Source organism: Dunckerocampus dactyliophorus, chromosome 9, assembly GCF_027744805.1.
Source record: "Dunckerocampus dactyliophorus isolate RoL2022-P2 chromosome 9, RoL_Ddac_1.1, whole genome shotgun sequence".
NCBI classification, from domain to species: Eukaryota; Metazoa; Chordata; class Actinopteri; order Syngnathiformes; family Syngnathidae; genus Dunckerocampus; species Dunckerocampus dactyliophorus.
The window spans coordinates 26022034-26038341 of record NC_072827.1 but is presented as its reverse complement, the minus strand read 5'-3'; the positions used below and the strand labels follow the sequence as shown (position 1 = coordinate 26038341).

General features: G+C 42.0%; 1 protein-coding gene across 7 annotated transcripts in view; it reads left to right on the top strand.

The window, feature by feature from the left end:
• LOC129187360 (plakophilin-4-like) overlaps positions 1-16308 on the top strand; it is an 84601-nt gene that overhangs the window by 59667 nt on the left and 8626 nt on the right. For all 7 annotated transcript variants that reach the window (XM_054786498.1, XM_054786503.1, XM_054786497.1 and 4 more), the window contains 7 exons: positions 1858-1990; positions 3956-4169; positions 11161-11344; positions 13073-13190; positions 15396-15587; positions 15691-15864; positions 16066-16216. In XM_054786498.1, the coding sequence (XP_054642473.1) occupies positions 1858-1990; positions 3956-4169; positions 11161-11344; positions 13073-13190; positions 15396-15587; positions 15691-15864; positions 16066-16216 (1166 nt within the window). The remainder of the gene's footprint in view (positions 1-1857; positions 1991-3955; positions 4170-11160; positions 11345-13072; positions 13191-15395; positions 15588-15690; positions 15865-16065; positions 16217-16308) is intronic.

The window sequence follows — 16308 nt, the reverse complement described above, 5'->3', positions numbered from 1 at the left end:
GTGACAGATTTTTTTTCTTGAAATATACACAGGCCTGCCAACATGTACACATTTTCGTACACGGGACACACCGTGTACTCACCCTAGAATATGCTTGTACTCATTTCGTTGCATTTCACCTGTTTCAGTTTCGAGTTACAAGTCTGTGCTTAGCGTGGGGTGCGCCTCCAGAAAAATACAGCTAAAACTAAGGCTGTGATTGGTGGGCTGTGGTCGTACCTTATTTCCTGCCTGATTCAGACGGTGGACAGCAAATATCCGCAAACGCCTTCTCCTTTCATTTCGGATCATCATTTGCGATGAAAATGACTTGTACTGCATCGATTAGTTCCACTAGCAATAACACTTCCCTTCTCTCTTTAATTACCATTGTTTGCTTGCTACCGAGAAAACTAACAAGCTAAATAGTTGACGAAAGTTGTGGTTGCTCACAGAGTTGACGTCACATGCTCAACCCTGACGATGAGCTATAAAAGCAGCCCTCACTTTGACGTCTTTTCACTTAAGTTCATTATGGTGGCAGATCAAAATACTGATTTATAAAGGAAAAAGTGTCCTTATAATTATTTTTTTTAACAGACTGGAACAGATGCGGTCCTAGCCATTTACGTTCCACTGTATTTGAGACTAGTCCACCGGGGGGGTTATTGCTATGTCCAAATAATGAAAGCATCAGGCAAAATAAAACCTAAGGTCCATATCAATTGCTGAAGTTAACAACATTTGAACATTGAACACTGACCTTATTGCGTCTCCGCTGCTTCAGATAATATCAAATGAATAAAACAAACCCATCAATCACAGTGTTGTAAGTTAGCACATCAAAAAAAGTGTCCGGTCCCCCAAGTAGCTGCCAGCTGAGATCCAGTGAACTCTGGTTAGAGCAACATAGTTGGGTGAACCCTCCACCAAAATGTTTTTGAAATATGAATAACATGTTTTTCTTTTGGTAGGTTCCATGTTTATATAGCCAGACAACACAATATTGTGTGTGCCTTGAAAAATCACCTAAAATCGTCTAAAATGGAGGGGGTGCAAAAAGGGGTTGAATTTAGAAAAATGGCTGGGATTTATTAAGTTAAACTACAGATTAAGGTGCAAAAAACTATAAATATGACTGTAATTAATTAGTTGCAATTATTGCACTAATTGGACACCCCTACACCCCAACATAAATACAGGAAAATGTATGTTTGTCTATTCATGGATTGACAGAGATCCTGTCTTTCTGGCTATTATGAAATGAACTTAATTGGAAGAAAGCAAAATGAGCTTACTTTCATTGTATGATTGTCAAATTACACTCAAGTATGTCATGATACCATACTAGTTATGTACTGTAGCCGCAGTATGTGATGTCGCTGTTACCGTCCCGCCCACACACGACTTTTTGGCTTTTCTGCTTGATCGACAGCGGTTTCCCCTTCCTATTCAAACGAGAGCTTTCTGCGTAGTAAAGCTGTCTGTACTTTACCTGGCCAGCTAACAAGAGATCTTCACACCACAGAAAACTGCTTCGTCTACACTTGTTGGTCAGCTGTGCCGTAGTGTTAAATGCGGTGCTGACCTTTGGTTATCCCCCTGACTTTGCACATTGGACGCCTTGTTAGGGCCCGTGCATGTAGGACAATTACTACTTCTAAACGGGTGCAACAGGGAACCAATTCCATATGAATGTCTATGAAAATGCATCATTTTAAGTGTTGGTATTCTGATAAAAGGAGTTGTTCCTGTCTTGGTTCCTGGTTAGCAAGTCTCATCTCAGCAGGTTTGCTGAAAGGGGTTCATCACAAAATATCGGCCTTCTCTCAATTTCTGCGCCTTATGCCATTCTTTCACCTCTGAACTTGTTTGTAGAGAGTTTGCATGGCGTGACCCAGAGCTGACAGAGGTGATTCACATGCTGCAGCACCACTTCCCCTCAGTGCAGGCCAATGCAGCTGCCTACCTTCAACACCTTTGCTTTGGTGATAACAGAACCAAGGCTGAGGTAAGCGCTCGAGTGTCAATGGTTATAAAATGTACAAAACATGCATGTCATGCCACTTTGGTTATTATGCTTTCATAGGAGTGCACAACACGATGTCAAATATAAGGTTTTTTCTGTACTTCCTGTACTTTTCTATGCTAAATGTCACGAAGATGATTCATAGCCTCTAATGAAAAGCATAAGTAGATTTTCTTTTTCTTTTGCGCATATAATTCTTTACTCCAAATGAAAATGTAAATGTAGTATTTTCATCTCCTAGCCTGTGATCCGAATTATTAAAGAGACCCTATCATGCTCATACCGGGGGCTTCTTAAATGATATTGGATCCCAGTGGGACACTAGTATAGTAAGCAGTACTAGTAGTACAGTGAAACCTCGGTTTTTGAGCATCCCGGTTTTTAACCAACATTTTACCTCGGTTCTTATACACTGTATCGGTTATCATGCAGTATAGCGCATATATTACTCTTTGGTGCATTGAATATTGTGGCATTGATAAAGATGTGGACGGACAATACTCGCAGCATTGCTTGTTTCTTCAGCCATCTTGGATCACACAAACTCAAATGAGAGCGCTACACAAACTAGTCGGTCCAACAGTAAATTCCATCCTGGTGAGGAAAGAAGAAACCAAGGAAGCCAGTGTTGCAAAAGGGGTAAAGACTGTAATTATTCTCTATAAAATGTATTTTTGTTCATATTTTTGGATGCCTGTCGCCCGAAGTCAGCTGGGATATGCTCCAGAATGCCCCGCGACCCTAATGAGGAAAAGCGGTATAGAAAATGGATTGGATGGATGGATTTTTGGGTGCCTGTAATTAATTTCCTATGGCAAAGTTTTTGTTGCTCATGTTGGCAAAGAGCATAAAGGGAGGAGGTGAGGGGACACCATCTTCATCTTCATCTTCATGCATACGTATGAGTTTAGTGTTTCTCACCTTCTTTATGAAATTGTTGTCGCTCACAGCTTCCTTTGGCCCTATGGCGGGTTATTCAGCAGGCACACTCAATAAAAAAATGGACGGACATTGAGCAACCGACACGTAGGGCGCTTTGTTTGGGCACACGGAATGATACAGTACAGGGCAAATGGACTAGTTCGTTATGTGCTATATTGCAAGGTAGCCGAGACCGTGTACAAACCGAGGCGACATTTTGGCGTAAATTTTCATCGAAAACCAAATCTTCCAAATTGTGGGACGTTCTAAAACTGAGGTTTGACTGTACAGTGTTCCCTCGCTCTATCGCGGTTCACCTTTCGCTGTTTTGCTATATATAAGAAGAATTGCATTGTGGGAAGTTGAGTGTCTATCTCTTCTCTCCCTCATCTGTCTGCATCGCCCATTGTATTCTGCGTCCTGATTGGCTCTAGACCATTGCCAATCAATCTCCTTTGTGCCGTCCTGCCACGTCTCCTGTGTCATCGCCAGTTTGCTTGCTTGCTAGCTTGTAAATGAATCTAAGGTTCGTCTGCAGCAATATGTTTTAACAAGGGTACGGTCACGGGAGTGAAGTATGTGTGAGTTGATCGTTAAGGTTGATCATTAAAATTCAAACTAAGGTTTGAACTTTTTTGAGAGCGTATAAGTAAGAGAGAAATGTGAGAAACTGTATAAAGTGTATGATGAGGGGTCTTACAGTCTTTAAACATATATAATAATTGTAAAAAATAAAAAAAATGATGTTGGCTACTTCGTGGATGTCACTTATTGCGGCCTATTTTGGGAATCTGTCCCCCGTGTTAAATGAGGGATCACTGTATACATAAGTCTGAAAAGTTGTAAATGTAGGATAGGGCCCCTTTTCAGCTTGGCTTCTTCCTACTACTTTTCGGACATGTTGAATGGTGCAAGGGTAAACATGATGTATGTCAATGTGACTTTAAGCATGTTGGAAATACTATTATCCTATCCATCATCGATATTTCTTCTGTGTGTGTTGACTCTCACTGATTGTCCCCACAGGTGTGTAGGCTCGGCGGCGTCAAACACCTGGTGGACTTGCTAGACCACAAAGTCCTTGAGGTCCAGAGAAACTCCTGTGGAGCTCTGAGGAACCTTGTTTATGGTAAAGTGATGGATGACAACAAGATCGCTCTGAGGAATGCAGGAGGCATCCCGGCTTTGCTTCGACTACTGAGAAAGACTGTGGACGCGGAGGTGCGCGAGCTCGTGACGGGTAAGTCGGCAGACCTTGTACACCTTTTGCCTCTTTCACACAGATTGCAGCATCGGAGGCATAACAGATGTCACTTTTGTTTTATCATCTGAGCCCAACAAACAGTGTATACTGTTTGGGATCAGGGCGGAGCAGGGATAAGCAAGCCAAGACATTTGGCTCCCAGGTGGTTGAGTCAGCTGTTTTTGCTCAGATTCAGCCCATGTTCCAACAGTCTCAGGTTACAGGTCCATTGAGGATAGCCTTCACGAAATAAAGACAGACTGTAACGGGGTACTGTAGTATATTTTGTTGGAGGGGATGGAATGAAATGGGATTCCCTTTTTAACTCCTTAATTAGCTGGAGCAAAATAGAAAAACAGAATGACTGACTGCGTCTATATTTAAACAAAAACCAGAACAGGGTTTTTACTTAGAAAAAGAATAAGTTTCAAGATGTAGAAAAGGCCCAAAAGACCTGCTGCGTGTGTAACTGAGACGATATAAAGAGCTTTCATTTAACACTACAGCGGAAGACGTTTATGACGAGCAACTCATCAAGTTCTGGTCCGCCCTGTTCTGCGAAACAGAGTTCGCTTAAGCTGACATCGACATACATACAGGCCGCTTTTGTTGGCGTGAATATTGAAAGCCAAAGGGGTTATTTCTAGGAAAATTGCTCCGTTCATGTCAATGTGTGTTGTAGTATCATTATTATCACAAGTAACAACAGCAACGTGATGACTGTCCAGTTCCACAGCAATAAAACATGATCCTGTTCAGTGCTAAGTAAGCTTCACAATAAAAATGCACTCATTATCATTTCTTTTTTTTTTTTAATTGTTAGGCAGCAGAGAAACAGTTGAGCATGCCGCTTTAATTGCCATTGTAGTCAAGAAATACAGTCAGTGGATCCTTGCAAATTCACAGAATTTAGATCAAAACTTTAGTTTTGTACGAAAATACGCCATTTGGTGCTTATAATCTCCATAGTTAGGCCGCAGATGGGTAGAAAAATCATCTTATTTTCCTTTTATTGGTAAAGCTTGAGTTGCACAGGAAGACGTCAGAGGCATATTTCACCTTGCATAAGGGGACGTTTGTTACATGCAGTGAATCAGCTTGATATTTGCACCCTTACTCACACTTCACAAACCAACAGATACTGATAAACCCAAAAGCCTACCTCACTCACGGTGCAACCAAAATGAACACACACGGAGCACACGATGTAACAGTACCACTCGGACTATGCATGAGTCGAAATAGATGCTTACACACCAATATACATGCAACACAATACTATTTTATACACATTTATAACCTGCAGGTCATGCTGGGAAGCCCACACACTCTTCCCCAACAGGAAGTTACCCAACAATGTGTTACTTGCGTTATTTTTGGTTGCACTGTGAGCGAGGGAGTCAAGTTTTTTTTGCCGTCAGCGCCAATAGTGGTGATCTACTGTACACCGAAATTACAAAATGATCAGCTCTGTAAGATACGAGTTATGTCTCTAGCCAAAGTCACAAATAAATGCGCAAGTCATGGCTATTTTTGTTTTTGTTATGTTGACAACCACTTATGTCTACCCGAGTCAGCCAGTTTGCACTTTTTGGGGAATTTTGCCCATCATCCACAATCCTTACGTGGGACATGAAGACACGTCTTTCTCTTTTCTGTGTGTTCTGAAGATATAAAAACAGCTACAAAGACACATAAGAATGCACATAATAGAAAACAGTTCCACCTGTAAAGCCTTCTGAAAAAAACCTCCAAAAAGCCTCAACAACGCTCCATTGACATATAATGTGATGTGCATATTAACCAAGCTACAGCGACATTGTTATTATTAGTATTAACATTGTTACGCCGATCGAACTACGTTACTGGCGCATTGACACCTTGCCGCACCACACGAGCTAGCTACTAGCCGGCTAGCGACTAGCTTCACCACACACTCGACCGCAACGCGTCAGCTCGCAGTGCTAACAGTGCTTCAGACCACAACCAAACGGTAACGCTACATATCGGAGCTGCTATTGCTGCTGTGTTTTTATTTGGAGTTTGGAAAAGTGAATGGTAGGTGTTCATTTCTATGTTGCTATGTGAAATCAATGCGCCCAGGAAAGGAGTTCCGGTAATCTTAAAAGGAGGTGTTTTAATAGCGGTCTTTGTCGGCAGCATAGGTGTATCCCATTACGCGCAGTAATGAGCGCTGTCTTTGTATCTGTTTTTATATCTTTAGAATGCACAGAAAAGAGAAAGACGTGTGTTCATGTCTCACATAAAGACTGTGTCTAATGGGCAAAATTCCGAAAAAAGTGCGGTTTCCCTTTAAGACATCATTACTGTTAGAAAGCAGTCAGAAATGTTGTCAGACACTCGGTTAACAAGCTTATAGTGACAAGTGGCTCCTGGGAGCTCTACAGGGAGGTCCAGGTGCTAGTTATGCTTCATTAAGAAGCATAACCCCCCCCCCCCAGGTCAGGGGTCATGTTGCCTGGACACAGAATTGTAGCCTCATGGCCGCCTGCTCTTCCCCAGCAGCTGTTGTGGTTATTGCTCTCTCCATTTAAGATCGCGAGGTCAAGCCTCTCAGCGCTGTCATTTGTCATTTTTTGTGAATCGAGGCTTGGAATTAAAGACTTAAGACATACTTAAGACTTGCAGAACACTGACTTACTCCCACCTCTGGAGGGGGCAGCGCATCGTGGAAAACATGTGGGGAGACTGATAAGTTGAATCCAGCTCTCTACGCTTATCCTCCTCCAGCCCTTTGTATTAGCTACATTACCTGTAATCTCCTGGAAATGACATGGTGGCGTGAAATGAAATGTGAATATTTCATAATTTAATCACGCAATACCACGGGGCTGCAAATAACAAATATTTTCTTAGTCGATTAATCCGAAGCTTGTTGTTTCCATTAAACGAGTAATTGGTTAAGCCGTAGACGGACCAAATCAATATGAACCAAACGCAAACAGTTCGTGGTTTGGTCCGCAACATACCAGAATGCAGGCAAAAATGTAAAAAGTCAGTTTTCCATAGTCAAAGCTAATGTGTGTGAATAACTTGTTTTGCCTAAAACGCAAAAATAAACGGAAAATAAAATATATTCACATTCGAAAGGCCGAAATCAAGGATATTTGCATTTTTAAATTAAAAAAAATAAGATAATCGAATGACAGAATATTAATTATTGCAGCTCTAATAATCGACATCTATTAACTGAGCCTGTAAAAAGTCTGGAATTTCAAAATATCAAATCTGTAGGACTCCTGTTGACAGCAACACGCATGCGTCTTATTTGCATTTTAAATTGCTTAGTTTCTGTTATTATGTCTTCTATATTGGCTAATATGACTGTGACGGTGACAATAGGGGTGTTATTCCATGTCTAGAAGACTATAATAATGTAAAAAAATATATTCAGAATGTCGTAAACAGGTTTTCTATGATCTAACAACAAAAATATTCCATTTAAATTGAAATAAGGACTCCTACTTAGTGAAACTCTCACTTATCACGGTCAGTTCTGGAGCCAGTTAACTACTTACATGAGATCGTAAATGACATCATAAATGGTCAAATACCCTGGAATGAAGGTCATATACCCTTCAATAGATATTTACAGATTGGTTTGATTAATCATAAAATAATCATAAAATCGTTATACAAGGCGGTGTTTAAAAAGTGTAAGAAGAAGTGAACCACTGTTGTGTTAAAGGGTACCAGTAACAACTGGTGAATTCCATGCCCAAGACGATAAAGGCGGTGCTAGATTGCAATTGTGCTCACACTAAATATTGAAACCAAGGAGACAATTTGGACATGTTCACTGTGAGGTGTACCCAGGTGTGTAAAATCCACAACGGCTATACAAGATGTACACTGACTACTCTTAAGTTATATCCATATTCTACTTTGAGAAGGCTGCTGAAATGTGAGGGCTGGACTCACTTTTGCGAGATACTGTAGACATTTCATCAGATCGTGTCACCAGCGGTAGAAATTGAAATGATTTGATTGTCTCGACATCTGCATTCGCTTTAAACCTTGCACGTAATCTTCAAGCTGCCAAAAGCTCATCGCTAATGCCAGACTTAACATAAATATGTCTGTGTCCCAAGATAAACGTTTTGGCTTTGCTCCCAGAATACTTCAAGGCAAGACGCTTTTGGGTGTCCTCGGAAAGGATAGTCAGTAACAAACCCAAATCCCAAATTAATTATTCGAGGTTAAATGAAGTGGCAGTCTAATGGATTGTGGCTTCATTTTAACGAACAAGCTTTCTTTTGTGATAGCGTTCATAGTTTACGGTGGCGGCCGACCTCAAACAATAGGCCAGTTCGAATATTGTTGGGGTATGGCTCAGTGCTTGCAGCTGTTCCCTTTTAACTCGATTTGCCCTCTTGAGCTTTGCTCAGGACAGACTGCTGGTCATGGTGTCATAACATTGACCTAAGGTAAACACACACCGAGTCGTTGCTTCTAAAGCGGGTCACGCCACCTGTGAACATGTCACTGAGAACACGGCAGCTTGGAACTGTCAGGCATGAGTTATGGACGCTGCTGCGTCGAGTCCACTGTGGACGTTTCTGTGCCGCTGAACACATTCATTGCCATAAATTGGCTAAGAGGCTGCTGAAGGACATGCAAGGCTCCCCTTCAGAGAATATACAGTTGAACCTCAGTTTTCGACCGCCCCAGTTTTGTATGATTTGCTTTTTGGTGCACCGTCTTGGTTATACAATATTGCGCCAAACAAACTAGTCCGTTTGCCCGACACTGTATCATCCCACGGAATCAAGTGGCCAGACAAAGCACCCTACGCGTTGTTGACCCACTGTCCGTGTGACTGCTAAATAACCCGCCACGGGGCCAAAGAAAGCTGCGAGTGCGGCAAAAAAAGAAGGCGCGAAACACTGTTGAATTCAACAACTCATCGCATGTGCAAGGATGGCGTCCCCTCCCCTGCTCACTCTCTGCTTCTAGCTGTCTTCACCATCAAGATTCTTCAATAAAGATAATAGATATTGATAGGCAAGCCACGCTAATCAATAAATCAATGGACCGCACGACAAATAAAAACAAACTCGAGACTCAATTTTGCCAGCCTCAATATATCGACATGTGCATGCGTGTTTGTTTTCCTCCTCTCTCTCTACGCAGCACGTTGGGTGACAAGGGGATTCACTTCAGCCTGTTTGCGTATTGTCATTTTGTGACATAAATAAAAGTTTAGCTCCTACTGTATGAAAGGGACAGTGAAAAGTAGTAGGGGTCTCATTATTGAGACTTCCTCCTGCCAGTAAGTCTGTCTCTCACGTCTTGTAACGTGCCCCAGTGTGCAAGACGACCACAGGGCTGACTGTAAGGCATTTTTATGGCTGTTTCATGTAATTCTGGCATTTAATATTTATATTACGCAATGTCTTTCACGTGTTTTGTGTACCACGTGAGTGACTTAGGAGTTCATTTAAGTACAATTTAGGTATAAGAACCGACTTACACCAAAACTTGACTTATATCACAGTCTAGGAATGGAACTTGTACATAACCTAACTGTATATCTTCTGTGCAAGGTGACGGCTGCCATTTTTTACCTGTGATAGGAGAGGTCGCGTTAATTGAATGGCACGTCTTTATTATGCACACAAATGTATTTGCAGGTGAGCGAGCGTGTTTTGGGTTTGAACTTTGGATTATTTGGAGTATTTGTAGTTTATTTCTAATACGAAATGTGTTAGTTATCGTTAAGAACTTGGAAGAGCAATCGCACACGTGCATACCGATGTGCATGGCCTAATCATGCAAAAGGTGGTTGTGTGCCGTGCTTGGGTGCTGTTGCACTCACACATTGGCCTAATCTGAGTACATTCTAATTTGAGCTGATGTTTTTAGTGAAAATGAAATACTCTCATGCAGTTCTGGGTTTTAATGGATTTAATGCACTTTAGATGGGAAGCGGCATTGCTTGGCAGGCCCGTAGCTGTCAGCAGTGTGTGTAAATAGGCTCCAGGGCCCTATTATAGGCTATTATCATCTCCATTGGTTCAATTAAAGAGGGGAGTACTGTGAAGGGAGAGGATATAAACACAGAGGCTAGCAACACAGTCGTCATCGGAGTTCGGGCCGGACTAGCAATGCTCTGTGTTATTTTGTCAAGCACTTTGTCATATTGTTGTCACATTGTTGTGTGAGCCTTCTCCAATGTTTATTTGCAGCACAAGCCTTCTCCAATGTTTCTGGTTTCCCACAGAAGTCAGGATGTGCCGCAGCATACAGCCTGGTAGTGAGAGCCATCTAATTAGAGGAACATGCTACATACTGGCTAATCCCTGACAGATGCGGATTCAAAGACTGCCAAGCATGATTATCAGTGGCTACCAAAAGTATATTTGAATTGAGAGGAAGCAGGGCGTCATTGTAAAAAGATGCATCACATTATTTGTTTTATTTCATATAGTAGGGCCCATGGCCTTTTGTTCTAGCTTTTTTCATTCATGACCCTGACTGTGCATCTCTGTGTGGAGTTTGCATGCTCTCCCCGTGCATGCGTGGGTTTTCCCCGTACTCCGGCAACCTCACTCACTCCCAAAATATGCATGTTGGGTTAATAGGCGACTCTAAATTGTCCATAGGTATGAATGTGAGTGTGAATGGTTGTTTATCTATATGTGCCCTGCGATTGGCTGGCTGACTGGTGTATCCCACATTTCGCCCCAAGTCAGCTGGGATAGGCTCCAGCATACCCGCAACCCTAATGAGGATAAGCGGCATAGAAGGTGGATGGATGGATGGACCCTGAGTGGGTTCTGCTGTGATGTGGAAGATGGATGTGAATATTTTTCCACTTAAACTCTCCGCATGTGTTTTTTGTGTGTATTTGGTCAGCTCACACTGAGCTATTAAAAGCCCAGATTGTTGTCTTGTCTCTGTAGGGTTCCCCTAACTGCACACGACAGCTGACATAACCTGAGGCTTGCGTGCTTTAAATCCACAGGGGTGCTGTGGAACCTGTCGTCGTGCGACGCCGTCAAGATGACAATCATTCACGACGCCTTAACCACCCTGACCAACACTGTGATCATCCCCCATTCTGGATGGAGCAGCTCCACCTTTGAAGAGGACCACAAGCTCAAATTCCACTCATCGCTGGTGCTGAGGAACACCACAGGTTGTTTGAGGTAACCGCCTGATGCACACATATGGCACTAGCGCCCCCTTGTGGACAACTGCTGTTTATGCACGTATTGCGAAACCTCATTTGTTTTGAAGGGTGGCCAAATGTAAAAGCGGATGAGTCACAGTTGCAAACAATACCCGTTTTCTATTAGCATCTTTTATGCTCCTTCAATGTGGAATGATTGCCATTTCACAGATGATCATGCTGAAAGATGATGTCTGTTTGTTTGTGTTCCGTCAGACCACACACATTCAATACACAAAAGATCAATGATTATCAACTGGTGGGTCGTGGGTGTTAATCCTGTGCTTTTATTCAGAAGGGATGTTTTTATGCCACGGGATGTTGTTTATTAATGCTCCTTGAGGTATTAACAACACTCTGCAGTGCTATTTGAAACCTGCTGTCATAGAGGATCAGCAAGCATTGTCAGCATTACACGGTTGGCTTGGGCTTTGAACTTTTTTTTTGTTAAGTCACTTCCCAATTCGCAATTCCCTGTTGTTTGGGCTTGTTTTTTTTGTTGGAAAGTTGCTTAAAAATTCCCAAGTTTCGTGTTGTTGTGTGCTTGTTTTCAAAGAGCTAGTCGCTTATTGCAATTGCTCTGTATAATTTGTTTTAGTTTGAACAACTAATAGCAACAGTGCTTAGCGCTACATAAAGCTCCACATTTGCATCCCTTTGTACCCGGATAGTGCCTCACAGCAGCACTCAAGGACGATGCCAGAGATATCTGTCCTGCCCGAGCAGAACCTGACACTGTGCTCTGACTGCTGTCCTCCTCTCTCTGCCTCTCAAATGCCATATTCGGTGTTGCACATATGCGCGTATCATTTAAACAAGATCTCTTTGATTTAATTACTTTCCACCGTGTTCCTGTTAATAACATGCATTACCTCAAATGACTGAACTATCAAAGTATCGATATTTTGATTTGAGAATCGATTTCGGAGGATAAAGCTTTGGTGTCGGAGGTATCAATTTTTCAGTGTCGAGCCTACCGTTAAGATGTTGAATGTGCAATGCTGTTTATTGTTGAGGCTTAAAAAGTGTTTAGCTGTAAGTATTACATGCTTATTGTATAACAGCTATTTAAGGAGGATGTGAATCTTAGTTATCTATTGCTTGCCATATTTGGAGGTGTTTGAAATCGCAATGTAAAATCGCCAATGCTAATCGCTAGTGCGTATATGGGATTTTCAGTGTAAATTAGCATCGAGCTAGCTCATTTGCTTAAATGGATTTGTTTATGTTGACTGTCACAGATAAATTATTTTGTATCTTATGTAAGTCTTAATTGGCTGAGTTTTACAGCGCTTCGAAGCAAAGGCCCTGAAGTGAAACTCAACTTGACTCTTTTAGTGATCTGTCTGCCGAGTTAGCAACTGAGACCAAACGTAAAACAGAAAACCTTTAGACACTTTTTGTTTAATAATGTTGAGTTTGTGGATAAAAACATATCGTTCCGGAAATGTTAAACTTGTTTTGTGCCGGCAGATGGTATTATTTTGCACCACCTCAAATTCAAACCGCACTGTCTTTCCATGAAATGAAAGATATTCGAGTAATTTGAGTTGAAAAATTTTGCCGTTTGTCCTGAAGCCAAACCAGTTGAGAACCACTGCGATAGAGGAATGATTACACAAGTAGAGCGCACACACTGTTCTGTCACAGTGTGTGTTTGCACATCTTGATGGCATGTGTGCATGTGTGTTTGCGTTTTCAACAGGAACCTGAGCTCAGCTGGGGAGGAGGCCAGAAAACAGATGCGCACCTGTGAGGGCCTGGTTGACTCACTCCTCTACGTCATCAAAGCCTGCGTAAACACTTCGGACTTCGACAGCAAGGTACAATGCAGGACACCTCACGGTCAGGCACATGTTTAGTACGAGCAAAACATGTGAGCAGGCCATCCGGGGGAAAATGGACATACTGTACTTGTTCTGAACTGAGTTATTGAATTGACGGTACATGTCTTTGCTCGTTTTTTACTATTTTCTTCTCCTCAGGGGTTTGCATGGTGTGTATGTAACTTTGGTTAATGTTTTCATAATGTATGTATTTACTTTATTTTTATTTTTATTTTACTTACTTTTTTTTACTTGTGTATTTTTACTGTTGTTTTATAATTAGCAATTTGTACCTTTTTAGACCTAATCACACTTTGTAGAAAATAAGTTGAAGTTTGGTTGTGCTAAACCAGGGGTGTCTTATGTAAGACCGGGGGCCATTTGTATTTTATTAAAAAAAAAAAAAAAAAAAAAAAAAACAGCAGCAAAAACCACTAATTTTAGAAGAATAAAATCCAAATATTAAGAGAAAAAAGTTGTAATCTAATGAGAAAGGTTGAGGTTGGACACAATAAGATGAAACTTCTTAAAAGATCCTGAGGATTATGGGACAAGGAAGTTAAGTGTTTGACCCAAAAAATGTCACCAGCCCTGATGTTTGTCACTGATGCCGAGTGCAGTCTAATAACCATCAGATGGCATCTGCAAGAGAACGTCTTCCAAGGCCTCGTCTCCTTCAACGTCACAAAATTGCCCTTTTGGAAATTGCACAGGAGCACCAAACATGGGACATTGAAAAGTGGAAGAAAGTTCTATTCTCTGATGAGAACAAATGTAACCTCGACGATGCCACCTGAGATGTTTTCTACACAGCAGAGTGGAGGGAAGCCATCATGATCTGGGGCGTTTTTTCCTTCAGTGGAACAATGGAGCTTCAGGTTGTGCAAGCGATGGGCGTCAAACAGCAGCTGGAGATGTTGCAGGAGGCATCCCTCATGACTGAAGGTCCCCGTCTGCGTGGTAATGGCTTTTTCAACAGGGCAGCGCTACAGTTCACAATGGACTTCTTCCAGAGGAATAACCTCACTTTTTTGGACCATACTGCGTGTTCCCCTGATCTAAATCCAGTTACGAACATTTGAGGTTGGATGGCAAAAGAAGTTTACAAAAAATGTCAGTTCCAGACAGTGAATGCCCTGCGTGAAGCCATCTTCACCAACTGGAGCAACATTCCCTGTAGCCTCCTGGAAACACTGGTATCAAGCATGCCCAAACCAGTTTTGCATGTGATTAACAAGAATGGCGCAGCTACTCGTTACTGAGTCCTTTTTTGAAAATGTTCTTTAAACTTTTGATCAGCTGATGAGGAACCTATTTCAGTTTAATGGTTGTTGGCAATAAATTGCTTGCTCAATTTTTTTTGTCTCACTCCCATTTCTTCTTTTTGCATTTTGAAGCTCCACTAAGAATTTCCTTAAGATCCAACAGTGCAAAATGTAAATTCTTGCGATTTCTTTTTAACAGGCCTTAAAATTTTGATCAAGAGTGTGTGTGGAGGGGAGGAGAGTGTATAGGGTTGTGAAAAATGGCAGTAACTAGTTTATTTTATTAATCACGTTATTTTTTTAGCAAAATTAACAGATATGCATCATGGCTAGTCGTGCCTCTGTTATGACGACACACAGAGGCACAGTGCAGTGTCCCCACAGAATCTCACAGAGTTTGACGCTCTTTTATAACTTTATTCTGACCTGAACACATGAACAGCAGTGCAATTCCAACACCATGTACAGTGGTGTGAAAAAGTGTTTGGACCCCTCCCTGATTTCTTATTTTTTGCATGTTTGCCACACTTAAATGTTTCAGATCATCAAGCAAATTTAAATATTATTCAATGACAACACAACTGAACACAAAATGCAGTTTTTAAATGAAACTTTGTATTATTATGGGAGAAAAAAATCCACACCTACACGGCCCTCTTGTGTCGTGACTGCATCTCTCCAGGGCACTGGTGTGTGTGACTGACAGGAAGAAAAGCTCAGGCTCGCTTTGAAGAAGTCACTTGGCACCACCTGCTGGTTTGCATGTATAAATCCGTAGACCATGAATATATGACAAACCCTCTTTTTTACGCTTTTTCGATGCAGACAAAGTAGGCATATGCCCCATAGCTGCTGTAGTGCTACTATAGTGTGCCGTTTATTGTGTCGTTGTAACTTACAAAGCTGCTCTTCTCATCTTGTCTGTGCCCGCCATCAGATAGTGGAGAACTGCATTTGCACGCTGAGGAACCTGTCCTATCGGCTGGAGCTGGAGCTGCCGCCATCTCGACTGATAGGGGTGCAGGAGGTAGACGGCCTTCTGGGTAGCGAATCGCCCTGCAAAGAGGTGACCTCCAGCTGCTGGGGAAGGAAGAAGAAGAAGAAAAAAAAGAACTCCCAAGAAGACACTGTGAGTATGCAAAAAGGGCATTTAAGTCACACATACCTGTTTAATACCTATATTATGACTGTACATGTTGCACTCCAACTAAATGCGGTGGTTGTTTCCTCAGTGGGACGGTGTGGGGCCGATCCCGGGCTTCTCCAAGCCACCCACGGGTGCTGAAATGCTGTGGCACCCTGCAGTGGTTAAGCCTTACTTGACACTACTAGCTGAGAGCTCAAATCCTTCTACCCTGGAGGGTGCTGCTGGGTCACTTCAGAACCTTTCAGCAGGCAACTGGAAGGTATTATGTTGCTGTCTACACACACGCAGTACAAGTGCTATATTTTTGCATGTAAAGAAGGAAACCCAAATATTAGAAACAGTTCTCAGCATGGCTCTATACCACACTGCAATCACAATAATAAACATTGTTTCTCTTTGAAAATGATGCAAGGTGACGTAAAAGCGCATTAACGCCTACCATTTACCTGTGTGGCTGCAGTTTGCAGCCTACATCCGTGCCGCAGTGCGTAAGGAGAAAGGACTGCCTATCCTAGTGGAGCTGCTGCGAATGGATAACGACCGGGTGGTTTGTTCTGTGGCCACTGCACTGAGAAACATGGCACTAGACGTCCGGAACAAAGAGCTCATAGGTGAGGGGTCACACTGTGAAACTTGGGACACTTCACATTGCACACATTTCATTTTATTTACAATGAGAGAAATCATTGATATTTAAATGCAC